This window comes from Pleurodeles waltl, chromosome 6 (assembly GCF_031143425.1).
Source record: "Pleurodeles waltl isolate 20211129_DDA chromosome 6, aPleWal1.hap1.20221129, whole genome shotgun sequence".
Classification (NCBI taxonomy): Eukaryota; Metazoa; Chordata; class Amphibia; order Caudata; family Salamandridae; genus Pleurodeles; species Pleurodeles waltl.
In genome coordinates, this window is record NC_090445.1 from 212,630,329 (window position 1) to 212,652,541 (window position 22,213).

Consider the following 22,213-nt stretch of genomic DNA (forward strand, 5'->3'; position numbering starts at 1 on the left):
TGCTCGCCACACTACCACAAAATAGAGCATTAGACCTATGTACTTTTGCCTCTGCAGAACCAATTTGGGATCCACTGGACTCTGCAGTGTACTTTAGTGCACTTTATAGAGAGGCAGTATCCTACATTAACGCTGTCTGGGCATAGGTTGCACCTCATTAGTAGCAATTTAACACTCAAATTTAGCAATAAGCAAGCAAAGGGAGACCAGCCAACCTTTGTAAAGGGTCTTCTGCTATGCAGCAACATGTGTTGCTGCATTTTTAGCAACTTTTGAACAGTTTGAGTTAGAAAAAAATGTATTTTTGTTCAAATGTGCAGATTATGAAGCAGACGAAAGATTATGCGACAAATATATCAAATCCATAATTATGTAAAAAATGCTGCACCACAAAACTGTAGAATTTCAGTGGCCCTACTTTTCTGTACCTATGTAAGATCAGTGGTATCAGCAGGACTGAGTGAAAAGAACAAGCATGTTTTCCGGACTAGTCTATTGACAGGGGACTCTACAGTGATCAATGGTGGGGGTAATGGAGTCAAAGTTTGGCAATTTTGTGTTTTCCTCCGTTGCAAAAAAAAATCCACCAGTGGCTTGCCCCACTCCTGAAAAATTATCTCCACTACTTGTTGTTTTAGGTCCCATTTGTGTGAGATGCATGGTTGTCTGCCTAGCCTTATTAGGCAACAAGAGCAATCCTTAAACCCATCAAAACCTGGGTATGATGTGAGATTTTGGCAACAATGGTTCTCATTGGTATCATTAAACAAAAAAATATTGGGGGGGCTAAATAGCCTCAAGCAAAGTGGCATTTATTGTATGAGGGTATTTAGCCTTACAATTGTTTTTTTTTTTTTTTTTTTTTTTTTTTTTAATGATACCAATGAGAACCATGGTTGTCAAAATGTGTCTGCTTAGCCTGGCCGCTTCTGTGTTTGAATACCTGGTAGTTCTATGGCCATTGGTGTTATTCTTCTCTGAAAAGCCAATTTTCTTAAGTCCTGAGCTAGCTGGGACAGTGCTTGTAAACAGGGAATGACGCACGGCATACGAATCCAGAAAAGATTAATGCTGCAAAAGCATATTTGCAATGTAAAAGACATTTCAATTCTTTGCATTTCAGGAAACCCCCATCTTCATTGCACCAACTACACTAAAAATATTTAACATGCATTTTAGACAATACAAGCATCGGTCAAAAGACCTACTAGCTTCTTCCTAAAAACGTTCCATAAGTAAAATCTACACAACCTTTGCGGCAGTATCCTGTATGCTGCAATATTTCAATTTGCCAACAAATATGTGGATCCAGTATTCATGTCTTCACATGCAGAATGGGATGAAACTGTACATTAGGGGGCACATGTTTGCCAACGATCTAATTATGAACATTCATGTTTGCTAAATCGTTAAATTGCACTAAAAAATAAAACATTCAAGAAAAAATAAACTCACTAGGCACGAAAAGTGTTGAAAAGATTCACAATAAGACAACATGTAGAACAGTCTTTTGACCTATTTGCCCGAGTAGGAAAAATGTCTAGTGCTTTTCCCGGGAGCTGAATTTACAAACCCAGAGCATGTCTGCTGAGTGATCTTAACCTGCCACACGACTACACTGAACATGCAAAGGCTTGTAAGACAAAAAACATAAGAGTACGAACCAGCAAGGGGAGCTACTTAAAATTTGGGAAGATGCCGATAAAAGAAAGGAACATTTAAATGCCGCCAACAGGTTCCAGCAAACAAGCAAAACAGAGAACCCCCAAAGCAATCCCTTCTATCAAATAAAGAATGCTATGCAACACCCTACAGCCTTTCAGGGGTCAACATCTTGGATAAGGAATTAATTCTAATGAAAATGATATCCAGAACAAAAGTACATATGCAAGGATTAAGAGAAGATTCGAATCATTTTTCAGACCACTTATCTCTTGCCTCATTTTTCTATCCAATAGAGCCTGCCCTAGGACATCTTCAGGTTTAGAACCTTATAGACTGACTTCCTCCAATGAAATATCAAAAAGGAATAAGCAGAACAACTTATACAGGCCGCACAGTGAAACAAAGCGTGAGACCATGTTAAACTAGCTGCACTAAGCTACTGCGCCGGTCAAGGTAAGTTTCCAAAGCTACAAATAATTGAAGTGGAAGTCTCATAACAGAAGAATGTATTCAATGTATGGCGGTTCTGATTAATACTCAAAAAAGAAATGTGATAAGTGCTATATATATTTTAAAAAAATAATCCCCTACTAAAGTTATTATGTACGATTTCACCACCCAAGGTCAGTAAACATTTGCTAAAGATTCCAAAACCAATTTGGAAAGGTGAATTAATTTGGACTACAATGCTTATTCAGGTAAAGAATCGTTTCTCTACATCTGTGTGTAAAAGTGTTTCCCTGATTGGAATTCTACAAGCCCCTGTGCTTTACTATAGAAGAAAGGCTATTAACTATTCTTCATCTACATTAGTACCCTTTTCGTTCCATCACAAGTATGGAGTACCACCCACGCTTCACTGTCTAAAAACAGACCCCCCGCCCTCCCCCCCTCCACGCCCCTAAAAAAAAAAAAAGTCAACTACTTGTGCAGAAATTGTATTATTTGGAATGTCAAGTGTTCTACCACAATCAGTATTTAAGCACTAGTGCTAGCGGAGGTTGATCTAACGTTCTATAATTACTGTATGCCTGTTCGAACAGACCGGGTTTCAAACCACTCCTGAATTTTATTTGGAAGGTTTCAGCTTGCACATGGTCAGTAAATGAATTTCAGAGCCTAGGTTCGTAGGCAGAGAAGCAGCACCCCTCCTGGTCTGGCTCTGCAAATTCTAGGGATCTTCAAAAAAAAAAAAAAAATATGGCCACTTGCACACCTCAATGACCTAGCAATGAGAAATCTCATCTGCCATTCCTTAGTTAAACTGGTGGGATGCCAAAAGTAGATTTTATGTTATGCTTACACTTAAAGCAATAAAAATCATGGTAGGATTTTCTCAGGTGAGTTTCAGAATAACACATTTCTGTGGTTGGCACATCAAGCCCTTTTCAAAATGATCTCACCGTCCTCTTTTACACATACTTGAACACTAGTACGTGGTCCCAGATAAATATATTCTGGAAAAATTATGGGGCTCTGTGGAAACTGCTTTGGGATGGGTGACAGATAAATTAGCTTTGGAAACACTACAACGAGGCGTATACGAAAGCAATAGCCCTGCCTAACCTATGTAACAATTACTGGACTGCATAGTCAATATTTACTGATGACTGTACTTGACCCCTCTATGATGGCAGATTAAGAGGAGTGGGTAAAAGAGGACATGTGTGCAGAGAAAACACCTGTATGGCCACACCATGCAACCACGGTGGTCAAAATTTGGCAATACGTTAACTGCAAAATTGGTCAGGAAGCACTGCTTACTTTGGCACTAATTATTGCAGAATTTCATCCATAAATAATGGTGTACTAACAGTGTGTTGAAAACAAAAAAGATAAAAATACTGAACTGCAATTCCTCTGTACTTTAAGACTCCCCAGCAAGGCTGGCCACCTCGAAAACAACACATCAATAATGTCAATTTCATAATGGACATGGTATGCGTGAGATACTGCAGATGCCACTACCCTGATTTTTGCCTCCGACAAACAAGTTACATTTACCTTTTCTGGTTTTCTCTTTTTTGTTGTTGCTGTAAAAGATTGAGACACAAAGTACAGCGTCACCAGACATACTTTCAAATAGTAACATGTTCAATTCGAATGGTATCTAAACATTTCAAATGCACAACCATTGCTGTAAATTGATTTTATGAACTTCAGATTACAAACCACTCCTGGTCCATCACTTCAGGCAGACAATATAGCCCTTAGACTGCACTTAATTTAGAAGCTTACATGCGATACAAGTGGTATGCCTCACACAAACAGCCCTTGAATTAGAAGTTTGACTCTGGTGCTTTTCAGGGAGACAGAAACATAAAAACGCATGCTTTGGACAGTAGAAACCATGCTATAATGGCCTAGATAGCAAAGCTGGCACTCAGAATACACACCCCTACAGGTCAGGTTTAATACAGCAGACTAGAGCGAAAAAAATACATTCACATATCACACCATACTGCTACACAATATCTACAAGCTAATGACAAACATCCACGAGAGAGGCAGAGGTGTTGTCTGTAGTGCACACTAAGGGAATGTTCAGACAACTCAGGATTGTAGTATCTAACAGATTGCAAATCAACTAGACAAGTGATATCAATCCAAACCACATGCCCCATTGGGTGAAGTGTAAACACCAGATGCAGGAAGCAATGCAAGGAGAAGGACAAAAGGTGTACTCTTTACTCTGGCCTTCAGGTACAGGGGGTGGGGTGAGTCAGTTCAGGGGGGGACTTAGAGTCAATGCACAATGGATGCTGCACAGTGCTCAACGAGAAGCCAGAGCGAAAATCTTCAAACCTAAGTCATATGTCCCCTTATTCGGAGATCACGAGAGGGAATATCAGCAACATTTGGCAAGGCTTGTTCTCCAAGAAAGAATCATTAGGCAGACCATCCTAAAGGGCTCCGAAGTAATTATTGCAGCCATTGCCAAGACAGCAGACAAGAGAGTTGTTTGGAGGAAAGAAAAATCAAAGCACATTCATTGGCTTAAACTGGAAAAAATGGTTTTAAAAAAGGGTACTGGTGTAACTCCTGTCCTATATAAAAACATGGTTTTATACAGGGCAGGAGTTAGGATTGTGACCAAAATGGCAGCACTGAAAAGTGAGGGATTTGAAAGGGCTGCCCAATTTCATCCCAGAGCAACACAATTCAGATTAACCTGCTTGTAGTTGCTACCAACTTTCCCTAAACCAGACCATGATGGTAGAGGTGCTTGAAGAAAGAGTTCACTGAGCCACTGAAGCTCAACACCTGCATGAATGTTGGAAGACGGCAAAAACGGGAGCCATACATGGTAAACAGAAGAGACAACATGAATTTCTTGGAGAACACAGCATATTAAGAAGCTGTTCTGACAAAGTAAGATTGAAGTTAAACAATGATTTCTTTAGAGCAGGCAGAAATTCAAACCTGTTGGTGCTATGGTGGCCAGAAAGGGGTAAGGAAGTACAACCGACATCAGTCTCCTCAGCATAAAAGTCATCCATCGGGGTACAAAAAAGGTACAAACCCATACAGCAGATTAACGCACCAAGTACACAAATCACAAACCATCTGTTCCTGCACAGCTATTTATCTTACAAAAGGGATCCCACTCAACCGATTTCATCCACAAACATATTCTTTTTGCTTACCTTTCTTTTCTGACCCGTAGGACCAATCGTTATCGTTAACATCATCGTTGTCCTCCTGGTCGCTCTCAGACTTGTTCATATTATTACTGCTGGCTATCCTGTTACCAGAAAGGCACAACACATTATAACAGGGTCACGCATGGCTTCCACTCCCTTTATCCCGGCACTCCCAATCCAAAGAAATACTAGTTCTGAACCTCAGCCAGTACAAAATAGGTTCTTTCCTTTTACCCAACTAGCCCATTAGGATTTAGGCCCACAAGTAACAAATCCAATCGCTCTAACAGACTCAAATTAGTCACCACACAACAGCAGCTACAGCCAAACCCAACTAAATGGTGCATGTATTGAAGGGTCACTGACCTAGGGCCCGGCCGCGGGGGGGTCTTCTCTCACCTTCGGTTGGCTATTCTGCTACTATTTCGGCCCATGCCAAGGCATTTTTCCAGGTGTGGGGCAAAACGGGATGCAGCGATGCTCCGGTTGCAATTGGGGCACACACACTCTTTATTCTTCCACTGGTTATACACTTGGCCAAATATGTCTACGCCAGGCTGGTCCACAATCTCTGAGGACAAAAAACAAGGGACATAGTATTGCAAGAGTTTAGGACGGAGGAATGTACATCTGGGTCATTGAGCTGCACACAGGTAGACCCTGCGGATCTCACTTCAGCCCGAGCAGAACTACAATGCTGTCTGCCTGCACCAACAGCATCCGGGTCAACTTACTGGAGGCTGGCTTGATTCTGAACCTATCTGAACCACAGTTCTAGCCCACTACAGTCCTGAGGATTCCTCAGTTTGAAACTATAGTAAGGGCCAACCCTAAACTATCCACAGTGCTACTGGTGACACCCTTGTCAGTCAGTGCCCCTTTTAGGGGCATACCCTCTGAGAAATTATGACAATTGCCTATTACTATTCTGAATCATATGAACTTAAGACACCTTCAAGACAATACAGTCTGAACAGGTCCATTATATGCTATTATCTCAATATATCTGATCACTAAGAGCACAGAATCACCTGGACACCACCGGTGACACAAACTTTTTTCTAGAAGTGGTTTTAGTTGTGGGTTTTTGAAGACAGCTATTTCCATCTATCTACTGGACAGATGATGGTTTCTTTCCTAACTTCCTATGGGTACTGCGTTGATACATAAAACGAAGAACTCATTCTACGACCCATGGCTGTAGCCCAACAATCATTCCATTTAAAAACTGTAGTGTCAAACGTTCAACCAAGAGTCAAATTTCAAGACTGAGCTTGGTAATAAGAGTTCCCAGGCCCATCCCATTCACATTATGAAGGCAGCCAAAATATCAGTGCGACACACTGAGGAGAAAAAAAAAAAACACAACAACTTTCCCATGTTGTGTGTTGGTGGGCAGGATTAGTAAAGATGTCGCCAATAGTGTCACTGCTGTGGGGGGTTAGGGTGTTAAAACTCTGATTAAGAGCTGGCCACGTCAATACAAGCAAACCACTAAATAAATAAGACGGATGCATTTGGTACTTCAGACCTTTTTCTGTGATGTTTCTAGCGGACCCTTAACTTAAATGGTCAAATAAGAGCTCTGGTAAAAACTCCACCCCGTAGGTTACAGGTCGCTCGCCAAACCCACACCAACAAATTACGGAAATGATGTGCCTTTAAACTGAGTGTTTGTTATGGTTAAGCTTGTTACTTTACAGTACCATGACACGGTCCGACAGTAGGCCACAAAAGTGGGAAATGGCACTCTCACTGCGGTCACCAGTGGAATTACAATTACACAGAAGAGATTGCTAGTACAAAGAATAAACTATGCGGTCGTATCTTTGCAACATTCATCATAGTATCATTGGCTCTGACTGAGGATTTTTCAACCCATTTAGGTATGTAAATTGTAGTCTATCACTATTGTGTAAATGCCTACCTGCCTGGGAGGAATAAGATTGGCTATGAAGAAGCAAAAAGTCAATATCTGTTCTAAGTGGTCCTTTCTTACAAGGAAATTGGCATTTCTTAAAATAGAGAACTAAAATGATGGCCGACACGACAAAACAATTTAAAGCAAGCTCAAGAGTAGAGTGCTCTCATTGAGAAATCTGTGTGCCTGCTGAGGATCGAATGACTTCATGCTGTCACAGTGATTTTATAGCATCAATATTCCACAACAGAGAACATAACCAACGCCTTTCAGAAGTCAGCCATGCCCAAGAATGAGTATGAAGGGAAGAAATAAATTGCATACAAAACATATCCACGTTTCCTATAAAGAACAGTGAAAACAAGAACTAAAAAAATAAAATAAAAAAAAGATAGCCTAAAAACCAACTCAACATATGTCCCCGTTCCCTCTACAAAGAAAGGAAATATTATTTGTAATGACTGATAATCACGCAATGGAACAAACTGTTTACAACATAGCCTATTCTCATGGGCCAACTTGGCACCCTAGACCATTGAATAAGTGCTATTCCGTATGTGTGCTCAAAGGTATGCATAGCTTTAGGAACAACACTTTGTCTAGAGCTTCCAACATCGTCAGCTTTACTATTTCCACACATGCCCATCCTAATACATTTATAGACCATTTCACTTCCACTAATTATACACCTGCTGTACCCATTCTACACACTAAGCTTTCTGCTGCCACAGACTATCTTTTCCTTCATCGTTCTTTCTCGGATACAAAGCTACAGTCGTCTACCGTTTGCTTATTCTTTAACATGCATCCTATTAATGCACTTCTATCTGAATTGGCTCTGACAATTTGTTCACACCATCCCTCTTTATCTCAAGGTTCACCTTCACACAATCAATGTTCCTTGCACCCATACTCCTCGCTTCCGTGTCTTCACACTCATCCATTGAGCACCATTTTCGACCTTGCCTGCCTACCTAACCCTCACCCTTTTGAATGAAGCATTTTCCCCAGATTCGTCCACGTGTCATGAGGTTAACAGGGTTAAATTGTCAGTTATGTGAATGCAGAGTCACTTTCCCTCTTAAAACCTATTTTCAAAACATGTTAAGGTCTCACATAATCAACGAATATCTACAATCACCACATCAAACCTTTCCTTCTGTCTTAAATATTCCACAGGAAAAAATTAGATCCATGCATTTTCCCCATGCCTCACCCCATGGGGCATCTATCAGCATTTAATCTATTGTTATTGTCCCTACATATCTGGCAACTCTTTTCATATTATTTAACATTTTCATTGTAAGTTGGCCACCAAAAATCTTTCTGTCGTCCTTTTTTTCCAACATCTCTTCTAGGTGGTCCTTTCTTACAATAAAAATTTGCATTTCTCTTTGCGTAAGGTCAGACCAGCGTTTCTTAATGTCTGTAGAACGTCCCTTAGAATGCAATTATGTTCTTCTTCTAACAGTCCATGCACCAAGATATTGTCTTGAATAGCTAGTTCATCATATACAAAAAGACACTGGTCATAGAAGTCAACTCAAAGAGCAGCCTCAAACTGATAGGTCTGCTTTCATGGTGATAAAGACTGGAAGCGCCTTGGAAGGAGGATGTGCACAAACCTAAGGCATGCAATTTAAGGTCTTGTCTTTTGGAAAACTGCACTATTTAATAACAAGATCATTTCATTCCTATTGGGCACACAAAAGCTATCTATGACTGTAACGAAATGCCTCCTTGGCATGGTTACCCCTTAACGTTTTGCCTTTGCTGATGCCAAGTTATGATTTGAAAGTGTGCTGGGACCCTGCTAACCAGGCCCCAGCACCAGTGTTCTTTCCCTAAACTGTACCTTTGTATCAACAATTGACACAACCCTGGCACCCAGGTAAGTCCCTTGTAACTGGTACCCCTGGTACCAAGGGCCCTGATGCAAGGGAAGGTCTCTAAGGGCTGCAGCATGTCTTATGCCACCCTAGAGACCCCTCACTCAGCACATGCACACTGTCTCTCAGCTTGTGTTCTGGTGGGGAGAAAATGACTAAGTCGATATGGCACTCCCCTCAGAGTGCCATGCCAACCTCACACTGCCTGGGGCATAGGTAAGTCACCCCTCTAGCAGGCCTTACAGCCCTAAGGCAGGGTGCACTATAACACAGGTGAGGGCATATGTGCATGAGCACTATGCCCCTACAGTGTCTAAGCAAAACCTTAGACATTGTAAGTGCAGGGTAGCCATAAAGAGTATATGGTCTGTGAGTTTGTCAAACACGAACTCCACAGTACCATAATGGCTACACTGAAAACTGGGAAGTTTGGTATCAAACTTCTCAGCACAATAAATGCACACTGATGCCAGTGTACAATTTATTGTAAAATACACCCAGAGGGCATCTTAGAGATGCCCCCTGAAAACATATCCAACTTCCAGTGTAGGAGGACCAATTTCTGCCAGCCTGCCACACACCAGACATGTTGCTGGCCACATGGGGAGAGTGCCTTTGTCACTCTGTGGCCAGGAACAAAGCCTGTACTGGGTGGAGGTGCTTCTCACCTCCCCCTGCAGGAACTGTTACACCTGGCGGTGAGCCTCAAAGGCTCACCCCTTTTGTTACAGCGCCCCAGGGCATCCCAGCTAGTGGAGATGCCCGCCCCTCCGACCACTGCCCCCACTTTTGGCGACAAGGCTGGAGGAGATAATGAGAAAAACAAGGAGGAGTCACCCACCAGTCAGGACAGCCCCTAAGGTGTCCTGAGCTGAGGTGACCCCTGCCTTGAGAAATCCTCCATCTTGAGTTTGGAGGATGCACCCAATAGGATTAGGGATGTGCGCCTCTCCCCACAGGGGCGAGGCACAAAGAGGGTGTAGCCACCCTCAAGGACAGTAGCCATTGGCTACTGCCCTCCCAGACCTAAACACACCCATAAATTCAGTATTTAGGGGCACCCCAGAACCTAGGAAACTAGATTCCTGCAACCTTAACAAGAAGAAGGACTGCTGACCTGAAGCCCTGCAGAGAAGCTGGAGACGGGAACTGCTTTGGCCCCAGCTCTACCGGCCTGTCTCCCAACTTCGAAGAAAACTGCAACAGCGACGCATCCAACAGGGACCAGCGACCTCTGAAACCTCAGAGGACTGCCCTGCACCCAAGGACCAAGAAACTCCTGTGAACAGCGGCTCTGTTCAAAATCCTGCAACTTCTTTGCAACAAAGAAGCAACTTGAAAGACTTCCTGTTTCCTGCCGGAAGCGTGAGACTTTCCACTCTGCACCAGACACCCCCGGCTCGACCTGCAGAAAACAAACCCCTCAGGGAGGACTCCCCGGCGACTGCAAGCCCATGAGTAACCGGAGACGACCCCCCCCTGAGCCCCTACAACAACGCCTGCAGAGAGAATCCAGAGGCTCCCCCTGACCGCGACGGCCTGTAACAAGGGACCTGACGCCTTGAACCAACACTGCACCCGCAGCCCCCAGGACCTGAAGGAACCGAACTCCAGTGCAGGAGCGACCCCCAGGCGACCCTCTGCCTAGCCCAGGTGGTGGCTGCCCTAAGGAGCCCCACCTGTGCCTGCCTGCATCCTTGAAGTGACCCCCGGGTCCCTCCATTACTTCCTATCTAAAACCAGACGCCTGTTTGCACACTGCACCTGGCCGCCCCTGTGCTGCTGAGGCTGTACTTTCTTTTTGCCACTATCTTACCTCTAAGGGGAACCCTTGGACTCTGTGCACACTAATTCTTACTTTGAAATAGTATATACAGAGCCAACTTCCTACAATGACAATGCTACAATTAATGTTACAATCAAGGCTACTCAAACCTACAAAAGAACACTCAGACGGACACCTACCTTCCGTTATGACCCCTGGCAAGGTTGGAGCTTTTCTAAATTCAATTGAAGCCACACATCAGCTATATTATAATCTGTTTGATATACCTGCACTGCTCCCACAAATCAATCTGACAATACTAATTTAATTTTTAGCCTCAAGTTTCTAATTCCTTGACAGTTACAGTATGTTAAAATGTTTAATTGTACATTTAGCCACTTGATTTCTATACACCTTACTAATCTGTTAATCATTTTCTAAGCAGTAGCGGACCCTCTGGGGGTGGTCCCTGGACCACAGGATGGGAACCACTGCACTAGAATGTTATTAAATTTGGGACTATCCACTAATCCAACTGCAGTATATTGTAATTTTCACTCAAATATTTGTGTCGAAACAGGAGCCTAATAGTTAGACATCCAACCTCATACTGGACTTAGCCTCAAAGGGTATTTAATCGACGCAGAACAATATTATTAATAAATAGAAGATAACTCTAGGCCTGAACCGGTCACTTGGTTCTTTGGAGTGTGTGTGTGGGGAGGGGGGTGTAGAGTGATGTGAAAATTACGGAAATGTTTAACCTTCTCTGTGAGAGTTAGAAATGATGGGTAAGCTCATGATAATGGTAATGCTTTTCTACTGACACAAGAACTACTAAGAAAATTGCTTATTTTAAGATAGGAGCTGGAAACAGACATAGGTCAACGTGGGGCCCCTCGCTACAGACATAACTTAAATTGATCAGCTCCACAATCTCACACATAGAATTGGGTATCAACAATTATTAACATTAGAGCAGACCAGACAAAGCAATCAGGTGGATGAAAGAAATCTAAACATCAAACAAGAAAGGAGAGTGCTGGGTGCTCTTTGAGATCCAGCACTTAATCCTGCACAGCTCCTGGATGATTCAACGAAGGAACTCAGAGAAAACTGTAAATTGGCTACATATGTTTGCCCAAGGATCACCTGGCCAATGACGGATGTGTTTCTGCAAATAAACAAGTATTTGGCATGGCCAATGGATCTGGTCTATGCAAGAGCTATTGGCTTTGCCAATGTGTTTTACATCAATGCGGCTGCTGTTCAGCATGACTAAAAGCTAGTAGCATAAAGGAGTGCGCTGTGGAGTGGAGAAATGGCAAAGAGTGGGTAGAGTCGTAGAGTGGAGTCACATAGTGTGGCGTACAGTGAAGTGGCATAGAGTGCAATGGTATGGAATTTAGCAGTATACAATGCCGTGTGGTAGCATGGAGTGGCGTAAATTAAGAGTGTTGCACAGTATAAGTGCAGTGGTGTACAGTAGAGTGGCAGAGTACAGTGGCGTAATGTGCGGTGGTGCACAGTAGAGTGGTATAAGTGCAGTGGCATGAAGGGCATAGACTGAGTTACAGTGGAGTGGTGTACAGTAGAGTGATTGTAGTGCGCCTTGGCATACAGTGTTACAGAGTATAGTGGTGTAGAATTCAGCAGCATAAAATTCAGCTGCGTACAATGTAGAGCCATAAAATACAGTGGCTTAGATTGAAATAGTGCACAGTGGACTGCAGTGGTGCAGGGTAGAGTAGTGGAGAGTTCAGCGGTAGAGTGCAGTGATACAGAGCAGTGGCAGACTACAGTGGTGCAGAGTAGAGTGCAGTGGAACAGAGTACATAGTTTCAGAGTATAGTGAAGTGGCATAGAGTGGAGTGATGCAGGATATAGTGAGGAGTGGTACAGTGGAGTGGTGCAGGGTAGAGTGGCGTAGAGTAATTGTTTAAAGTGGTGTAGAGTGCAGTGGCAAGCGTGCAGCTGTGCAGAGCGGATTAGAGGGGTGTAGAGTATTGGCATAGAGCGCATGGGCGTTTAGTGGTACTGAGTAGAGTGTACTGGCGTGGTGCAAAGTGGCGTACAGTAGATTTGTGCAGAGCAGTCTAGACTGGAGTGGTGTAGGACATAGTGGTGGAGTACAGTGGTGTAAAGTACTGATGCGTAGGGTGACGTGGCGTAGAGTGCGGTGGCACAGAATGGAACAGTGCAGAGTAGAGTGCAGTTGCATGGATTGGTGCAGAGTGGAATACGTATGGTATAGTAGCACACTTCCTTTAAAGATAACACGTCTTCAATTGAAATTACTATTACATTTGCACACACATACAGTTTCACTGATAAAAGTATACAGCCCACAAACAGTAATGTGTGGAAATGTCATCACCTAACGTATTGAGTTGTTTTGATCGTTTTAAAATATCCGGTTTCACCACACTTCAGAATTACCAAAAAAGTGCTTCATTTGGTCTTTTCTAATTCTGAAATATCTGCACAGTTCATTTAAAATTGTTTGTGTTCTAGAAAAAAATTAGGATTGTACAGACTTCCGCAAGCACTCCACGGATCCAGCACGATTATCACATAAATTCACTTATTTTGAAGGCCGAGAAACAAAGTAAGGAAGAGAGACTGCCATTTTGCTTCTGTCTTTGAATGCACAGCAAATGTGACAAGATAAGAACAAGAGTTGAAGGCCTGTGTACAGAAATCAAGCACTGGAGGACAATACAGTAACTAGGGTTTGGGCAAGGGAATGGACGAACTTGAGCTGGACAGCCTAGAACAAATAGAGCCGTCAAATGCCCAAGATGATGTTAGCAAACCGTAGGTTTCGACCTAAAAACAGAGGCTCTTAAACCAATAGGAAGAATATATTAAGCTTTGAATCCTAAAAAGCTATGAGCAAAATTATACTTCTGTACTAATAAAGGAATAAAATGGTTCAGAGGTTAACCATGAACACATCAATATATAGAATTTACTACTTTATAGCTTTTCTCAGATCGCCATGCAGCCAGAAAGCCACACCCGCCAATATCTGCTTTGTTATTCCAAACCATATCCTTCCGGGATTGCGCTCACATTTAGTACTTTTGTAATCTTGTCAACGCTGATGAAAAATCAAAATTTATCAATTAACTAATGCAAAACCAGCAGAATGCCACTCACCGAAATCCTTCATGCTACCTGGATCCGTGTCATCTAGAAAAAAATAGCCACACTTCGCCGCACGATGGGCCTCAAAACACAGTCCCAGGCAAGAGTCCTCAATCAGCTCTGTGTAAATCTCATGAGCGATAGCCTGTCAACAAAACAAAAGATGTATTACACCTCCTATAGACAGGGATATTGGCAATTTAAACAAGAACAAAAAATGAATCAGAAATAGTGAGACTATAACTCTCCTTCAAACTCAACATACATCTCTTGTGGCTGTTTATTCCAAGATAACAATTAGCCCAAACTCGCATGTCTAACAGTCTAGTACAGTGCAGTGCCAGTAGAGTGGAGATGGTGGGGGAAATATAATAACCTAACAAAAAGTTTATTTATCGATGTCTGCCTTATTCAGGCAGAGTGAGACCTTACGGACAGGTCCCAACATTTATCCTTGAAACCCCTCTAGCGCCTCTGAAAAACTAGTGCGGGAGATAACACTCCCAGCCTCAAAGCACAGTATCGCCACCTGCTAAAGGTATCACACTGCCTCTTGACTACTCAATGTACAAATTGAACATGATAAGTTCTGGGAAGGGCAGGGACCAAATTCAGAGTTTCGTGGATTGATGGTGCTATTTATCGCTAAAAAATAAAACCCAATACCCATGGGGGCGGGGGTGGAATTTATCAGTTACAATAAATAGCACCTCTTCCAGACTGTAAGAAAAAAACAATGGATTATGGTATAATACAGTAAATGCCGTTTTGTTTTACGTTAAATTCCAGCAGGTCTTCCACGCGGTAATTTAATTAATGGTGGTGTATTAAGCATTCTCGGTAATTAACAGGTACTTTCAATGCCACCAAACTCGAATTCCGACCCCGAAGCAAACATGGGTTTGTGCAGGGGTCGGAAAGCAATGACACACTCGGAATCAAGGCCTAATATAAAAAAATGTATGCAAGGGTGTACAGTTAGGCTTACCACTGTGGGCTAAATTAGTTGTTATGCTCAAAGAAAGGTGAGACTTGGGGTAAGAAATTGCAGAGGTGAGCATTTCACAAGAATAGGCAGCACAAACACCCTTTCATTGGAACTCGGAGAACTCAAAACATTTCCCTTCACTTACTTCCAGTTTGCTGTTGTCTAGGCCAGAGAGAGACATTTCTTCCATTTTCATTTGCAAACACTAGTGAAGAAGAAGCCGCTGTAAGACATGGCAAATACGAGGCTGCATAGCTGCTGCCAAGACCAGCAAAGCCTTTCCCTGCGAAAGTAAAATATTCAGAGTGTAAAACAAGGAAATCTAAAAGTAATGCTGTGAAACAAAACACACTACTAGGAAGCCTCTGGCTTCAGCTATACGAGAGTGTTGTGTACAGCAAACAACAGCCTAAGAACTATACTGGATTTACTACGAACTGGGGAAAAAGTGTTTACACTTGATCAGCTGGTTTCATCTTATGGCTGTTTGAAGTATAGGCGTATGCCTCCCTAAATGTTTAGGGTTCCTAAATGTCCCTAGATGGTTTGGGAATATTGTATTCCTAAATGTTTTGTGAATATTGGCCAGGCCTCTGCATACTCGAATGTGGAGCTACGTGGTCTCCATTTTGTGTAAGACATGTTAAGTTTAAAATTCGGAGTTGTGTCCCCATATCCTGAACTGTATAATGGGGTATTATTCATTGAATGTCGATGTACACAGCTGGTGTGTCCATGGGGTCTACAGTATATAGTAGCATGGGTACCCCTGCTGATTCAAAACATTGGGATCGACACTGGATTTAGGTACAGACACCAACACGTCAAATCCTAGATCTCGATTTATTTTGAATTGTGTGCTGAGTCTATCCTTGAGATATATAGACGTTGTTTAAAAATCTACCCTGATAACTGCTCCTGCAGATAAGAATGGTATCCTAGCGTTGCTCTTATGGTCCCAGATGTTGATTTATACTGAGCTGGTATTTTGATGCAGGTTTGAACGAGAGTTATCAGGATATTAGTACACATACGAGGCTTGTCAATTGGCCTCTCCATGTTTCATGTAGGTCTGGTCCCGTAGGTTTGGTTTAAATAGAAGAGTGAACCCTAGTAAAGTGTACCTGCTGGCATAGTGGGGCAAGCAATCTGCTGCGGAGGTCTGCGCAAATCTAGCAACCTTGGTTTTAACACTCGCAAGGTAACCCAGATAGTTAATTTACTTTCTGCAGATACTGGTGAGCAATTGTGCTGATCACACTTTTGACAAGCACTACCATCTTAGAGGGTTAATACGCCTGCTGAGAAGTAGGTTTGACTACTATAAACACATTGCAGCGAGTTTCAGTGCTTTCTCAGAGGCCCTGATGTCACCTGCAAGTCACAAGTTGCGTTGGGTTTAATGTCTGCTGCAAATATGCACGTAACCAGAAAGGCGTCTGTTTGAATACTCCCAGTGATTATTCCAGATTCCATTATGAAAAAGGGGCGACATTTTTTTTTAACCATAATTCACTTTGATATTATTTAAACCTCTTTGTTACAAGTCAAAATTAAGTTTGTATTGTGCACTCTGTACAATACCGTTATCGGTAATTATAGATAAATATTCTGCATACTACGCCTACATTTAACATAATGTGCATCGATGGGGGTGTTATCACTTTCCTGTGAAGCCAGGATACAGCATACATAAGTGCGCCCTTTGTTGTTTTGGTAACATGTCGCCATTTTCATCATAAATCCTTTGGGTTTTTATAGCTCCAATAGGATTAGGATGCTTTCATACTGAATTGGTGAGTACTGCGCTACGTCCTCCTGGGTGTGTCATAAGATGCGAGAGTACAGCTCCGCCGACAATTTTTGACAAAGGGCATCACTGGGTGGCGTCAAGTGATGCAACTGGAGAGTGGATGCGGATGCCCCTTTACCACTCACCGCTTTGTCTTGCAACGAAGACCTTGTACGAAGTCCCGAGGAACAGACTAAAACAACGACAGTCGATCTGGAATGCAATGTGGGCAACCGGATTCAGCGTTGAGAATAACCAGCGTCCTCCGTTTTTGTACCGAAGGGCTGGTAACTGCACATCTCCAACGCAGCCCGATAACTGGATGGAACAGCGGGACCGGGGGTCCCGCAGCGGTGAGTGTTTGCAAGACCCCCGGTGCCGCCCTCCCTGCAGTCATGAACACAACAGCGACCTCCCTTGTCCGGCAGTGCAATTTGAGCGAAGTCTTCGTTTACAGACTGCAGAGACTGGCCGCTCAGACCGGCGCAGCTGCTCGGCTCACTCAAGCTCTGTGCCAGGCTTGGTTGGTGGTTGGGAGGGTGGGGGTGGCTCGAAGTCACTGCTGCAGTGCAGTCTGACCACGAGGGAGGAACGTACCTTGGACACACAGTTTACCTGCTGCACGTCCCTCCTTCCATCCATCCAAGGAGCACTGGCTCGTTACTGCCCGTGTCTCTCAGGGACCGTCCAGGGCTGATGCAGCTAAAAGGCCCGTGTGATTGGGAACGCCGTTGCTTGTTAAGACTTCCGCCGAGAGCCACCCGAACTATGCATTACGTCATAGACGCGTCGCTTCCTGTGACCGCTCTAACCGAAAGCTTCTGTGTTGTGCAGCGCGCGCAACTCCATTCTGTGCTCTTGTAACAAATCGGCGCGCCTACCGAGGGCCCCGTTCTTACGACCCACCTCGAACAGGTGCTACCGGGAGGGTAACTGTAAGTGTGACGTGCTGCCCGCGCCACTTCTACGGCTGCACGGGACTTTCCTGACCTCATCCCAAGCTTGGTCCCTCGTGGAAAAAAACGAGAGACTCTTAATCCCGTATAACTGTAGGCGTGGCAGGGCAGGACGTTACGCTCACCTTTCTGCCGTACAAGAGCTGTCGGAGGTCCCTAAATTTGCACTGGGAGAACGGCGAGGTTTTATCAGCTCAACACCCAATTCACCTGCTGCTGCTCGGGCAGCTATATTACTCTTAGTTTCACTATCACAACAAGATCTTCTTTTTTCTTATTTCAGCTTACTTAGCTGATTATTATCTACTACTCTGGCCGGACGGCCCAGCCTTGATGAAGTCACTTGTGTGACGAAACACGTGTTGGCTGTATATCTATGATGACATTAAGATTTCTAATTTCTACAAATAAAGACGCCATCTACTAACAAGACTCAAGATTTCTCTTTACCTCATACTTCCTCTAGACCTTCAACACACCACCAGGGATTTTTTATCCTCACTACATGATTGGACAATATATTCTGTGTGCTGTGGCCAATTTGTTCCAGGTTTTATCAGTTGTTTGCTCGATCTCCCGATTTGTCAAACTCAGATGTATCCATGGTCAAATTAACTAAGCAGTTCTAACAAATATATACGTATTACATTTACGGGATTTGTTTGTGCAGACTAAGAATTTGGTAATCAATCACCCAATAATGCAACGTCCTACACCCTCTCTCTCCGTCTCTCCCTTCTATCTTCCGCCGTTTTCTCGTCCTCTTGTTTACTTTGTCTTATTTTCCCTCTCTCTTTCATCTCGCTCACATTATTCCAGCTTCTTATAGCAAATTCTAACTCCAGATTTCTCACCTTGAAGATTCCCCTGGCGTCAGACTCCAAGCAGAAAATCATCTTTAGTACTTCTGCGCTCTGGTAGGTGGCATGGAGCAACTCCGCAATAGCATCCTCTGCAGTGACATGCGCTGTATCTGTACAGGAGTCACCCAGTTCCTTCCTTTCTGCGTCAACAGTACGTGTCCGGAGAGTTATTTCAACCACTCATTTCGACCCTTTTGTTTATTATTTTTCACCTTTGCTCCCTGTGCATGAGGGTGCGTGATATGTCCCCAAACAAACACAGGATTTAAACTGTGCGAATGTCACAGACAAATGTCTGTCTCTCACCCACCCTTGGTTTGACTGTACTGCCTGGGGTCAAACCACGACTCTCAAGGCCTGTGCTTATTGCAAGTTGATACTCCCCAAAGTGATTTGCGAACGGGTGAGGAAGCTCCTGGCGCGTGGCAGAATGCTTTGCGCTAATCTCAAGGGAGATCTCGGGCCTGTTCTCTGAGCCGGTCCCACAGACGTTCGTCATCCCACTCCAAGACCAAGATATCGTCGTTGAATTCTTGTAAGTCGAAGAAGCACAAAAATACGTTGTTGAAGTGCTTCTCTCATCAAGCACTGTTTGTTCTCCTAGGCCGGTCTCCAACACTCCACCCACGGAACCGGCTACTGGGTCTGCTCAACACTTCCCCGAGTTCCCCCGAGCTGGAGCGGCCTATGCTCAGCTTAAAGAGTTGTTTGAATCCATACAGTCCATCTTTGGGCCTACGGTATCCTCTGGCGTGCCTTTGAACTCCTCAGAGCTGAATGATGCTCCTGCTGTACTACAGTTGGCTGGTCAGCCCCTGATGCCAGCTGGGGCCTCTTGATCTGTTCCTGGAGCCGCACTGATGCACAGTCACCCACACCTTTGTTGGTCCCAGTTCCCTTGGTGCTTTTTCTGGCACCCTAGTATCACTTAAAGAGGATCCCTATAATCCTCTCTGACTCAGAGACAGCGCTCGTTCGATACTGACACAAAACCCCTAGACGGCACCAGCCAGCCCCGAACTTAGTACGCTTGGACGGACCCAGCTTCCCAGAGAGGAATGATTATGAAGAGGGCTATGACCTCCTGGGGGATTATTCCTACCAGATTAATAATTGTATGAGCTTGGCGTCACCACTAGTTTGGGCACTTTACCAGACTCTGGCCTGGTTTCTCCTCCAGGCCTTGCCATGATGGAAGTTGCTTCATTTGCTGTGGTGATGAGTAGGGCAGTAGAGTTCCTTGACTTGCAACTACCCTTCATCAAGTTCAATAACAGTGTCTTGACGGAGGTGCTTCAACAAGTGGTAAGCTCTGTAGAGCCACTGCTCCCCTTTAATTAGGCTCTCACCGATGTTCTCATGGGAGCCTGGGCCAAACAGCATAATCGCCTATCGCTCTATCCCCAGAGACCCAACCTTCCTTGCCCAGCATCCCTTTCCAATAGCCTGGTGGTTCCGGCCTCTCCGGCCAAACTTAACCCAAGCTCATTGCTTAGCACTCCATCAGATGAAGAATCAAAGAAGCTGGTTACCTTTTGGAAGAGAATCTCTTCTTCCACTGGCTTAGCATTGTAGTCAGTGAACACTGCATGCCTCTTCAGCGGATGTATCCATATTGCGTAGGACTCTGTTGCGCAGCTGCAGGCTACGCTTCCCGAAGATGGCTGGGCCATCTTGAACCAGGCACAGATAAATGGCTGGGATGCAGTGAAGCTTATCATTTGATGCAGACAGAACACCACCGACTCACTAGGGAGGGCCATGGCATCAACAGTGGCACTCTGCCGCCATTCCTGGCTGATATCAACAGGGCTTTCAGTGAATGTCCAATCTTCTGTGATAGACATACCCTTTCACAGCTTTCGCCTCTTTGGTGATAAGGTGGACATGGTAACTGAGTGTTTTAAGGAGAGCCAAGTCACTGCCAGATCCCTAGGCCTCTTCTTGGGTTCCTGACAACAAAGCAATCCTCTCGATCCCTCTGTGACCATGGTCAGGGCTCCTATGTGCCACATTTCCAACCTTATCCCCGAGGGCAGCAGGCTTCTCAGTCCTTTCGTGGCCAGGAATGCGGAGCCTGCAGAGGGCGAGGAACCCACACCCAGCATACTGTCCAGTCCTCCACACCTCCAGCTGCCGCAGCCTCAAAACCTCCTCAACGGATCCTCTGTTGAGCACACACATCCAGTTGGTGGCAGAATCAGGCACCATCTGCCTCCGTAGCAAGCAATAACCTCTGAAAAGTGGGTGCTCCAAATTGTGCAGCAGGGTTATTCCATTCTGTTTCTTGAAACCCGCCTACCTTGCCACCATCCTCAGATTGGCTGACAGAGGGCTGTCTCTTCTTGTTTTGTCTGTAAGTGCACCCTCTGCTGGCCAGTGGAGCCATCGAGTGGGTGCAAGCGTCCAAAGTAGGGAGTGGTTGTTATTCCCGCTACTTTCTGGTGCTGGAAAAAAGACAGAACCCTCTGTCCTAGATTTTTGCCCTCGCAATGCCTTCCTACTGAAAGAGAAATTCAAGATGCTCACCTTGGCTCAGGTTCTGTCTAGCTTGCATCCCAGAGACTCGATGGTAGCGTTGGACCTCCAGGACGCATATTTCTACATCCCCGTCCTGCAGGCCTACTTGCGTTCCCTGCGTTTCACAGTAGGCCAGGAGCATTTACAGTTCGCGGTGCTTCCCTTTGGCTTTACTAGTGCCCCTCAGGTGTTCATAAAAGTGGTACCGGAGGTGGTAGCTCATCTACATAAGTAACATGTCCCAATCTTCCCCTACCTCGATTACTGGGACCAAAAGTGCTGCTGTTTGCTGCCTGCGGTGGAAGCTGCCACCAGGAGCTACATGTCCCATACTCCCCTGCCAAAGCCACGCCTCTGAAACACATTATATAGTGCAGACGCTGTCCTGCTGTGCTGGGTACTGACACCGCTGCTGTTTGCTACCTGTGGGGGGGAGCCACCACCAGAACTACATGTCCCATGCTTCCCTGCCAAAGCCACTCCTCTGAAACGCGCTATATAGCGCCAACACCATCCTGCTGTGCTGGAGACCAACATCGCAGCTGTTTGCTGCCTGTGGGGGTAGCTGCCGCCAGTGAATGCATATCCCATACTCCCCTGCCTAAGAAAAGCACTATATAATGCTGATGCCGTCCCGCTGTGCTAGGGACCAACACTGCTGCTGTTTGCTGCCTGGGGGGCGAGGGGGGGGGGGGAATATGCCGTCAGGGACTACATGTCCCATACTCTTCTGCCAAAGCCATGCCTCTGATACACGCTGTATATCGCAGACACCATCCCACTGTGCTGGGGACCAACACTGTTGGTGTTTGCTGCCTGCGGGGATAGCTACCGCCAGTGACTAACTACATGTCCCCTGCTTCCCTGCCAAAGCTACGCCTCTGAGACGTGCTATACAGCGCAGATGTGATCCCGCTGTGCGGATTGCACCCGGGCAAGGGCGGGCCCGTTCTGCTTCAGTCAGCCACTGGCAGAGGCTGGGCCAGGCCATCCCCCTAACATCTTGGCTCAAAGGTAATTAGTTCTTATTATTCTTTTGAGGGGCTAAATGACAAATAAG

At 44.7% G+C, this 22,213-nt stretch overlaps 1 protein-coding gene across 4 annotated transcripts in view; it reads right to left on the reverse strand.

The window, feature by feature from the left end:
• Window positions 1-17,589, reverse strand: part of ATXN7L3 (ataxin 7 like 3) — a 112,557-nt gene extending 94,968 nt beyond the window's left edge. For 2 of the 4 annotated variants that reach the window (XM_069237871.1, XM_069237868.1), the window contains exons 1-6: window positions 17,430-17,589; window positions 15,168-15,305; window positions 14,047-14,179; window positions 5,709-5,880; window positions 5,313-5,410; window positions 3,670-3,698 (exon numbers count right to left, since the gene is read on the reverse strand). In XM_069237871.1, coding sequence (XP_069093972.1) covers window positions 3,670-3,698; window positions 5,313-5,410; window positions 5,709-5,880; window positions 14,047-14,179; window positions 15,168-15,218 — 483 coding nt within the window. In that variant the 5' untranslated portion in view covers window positions 15,219-15,305; window positions 17,430-17,589. Of the gene's footprint in view, window positions 1-3,669; window positions 3,699-5,312; window positions 5,411-5,708; window positions 5,881-14,046; window positions 14,180-15,167; window positions 15,306-16,960 lie in introns of all 4 variants that reach the window. The other 2 variants (XM_069237870.1, XM_069237869.1) reach the window with 2 other exon arrangements.
• Window positions 17,590-22,213: the final 4,624 nt, after the last annotated feature.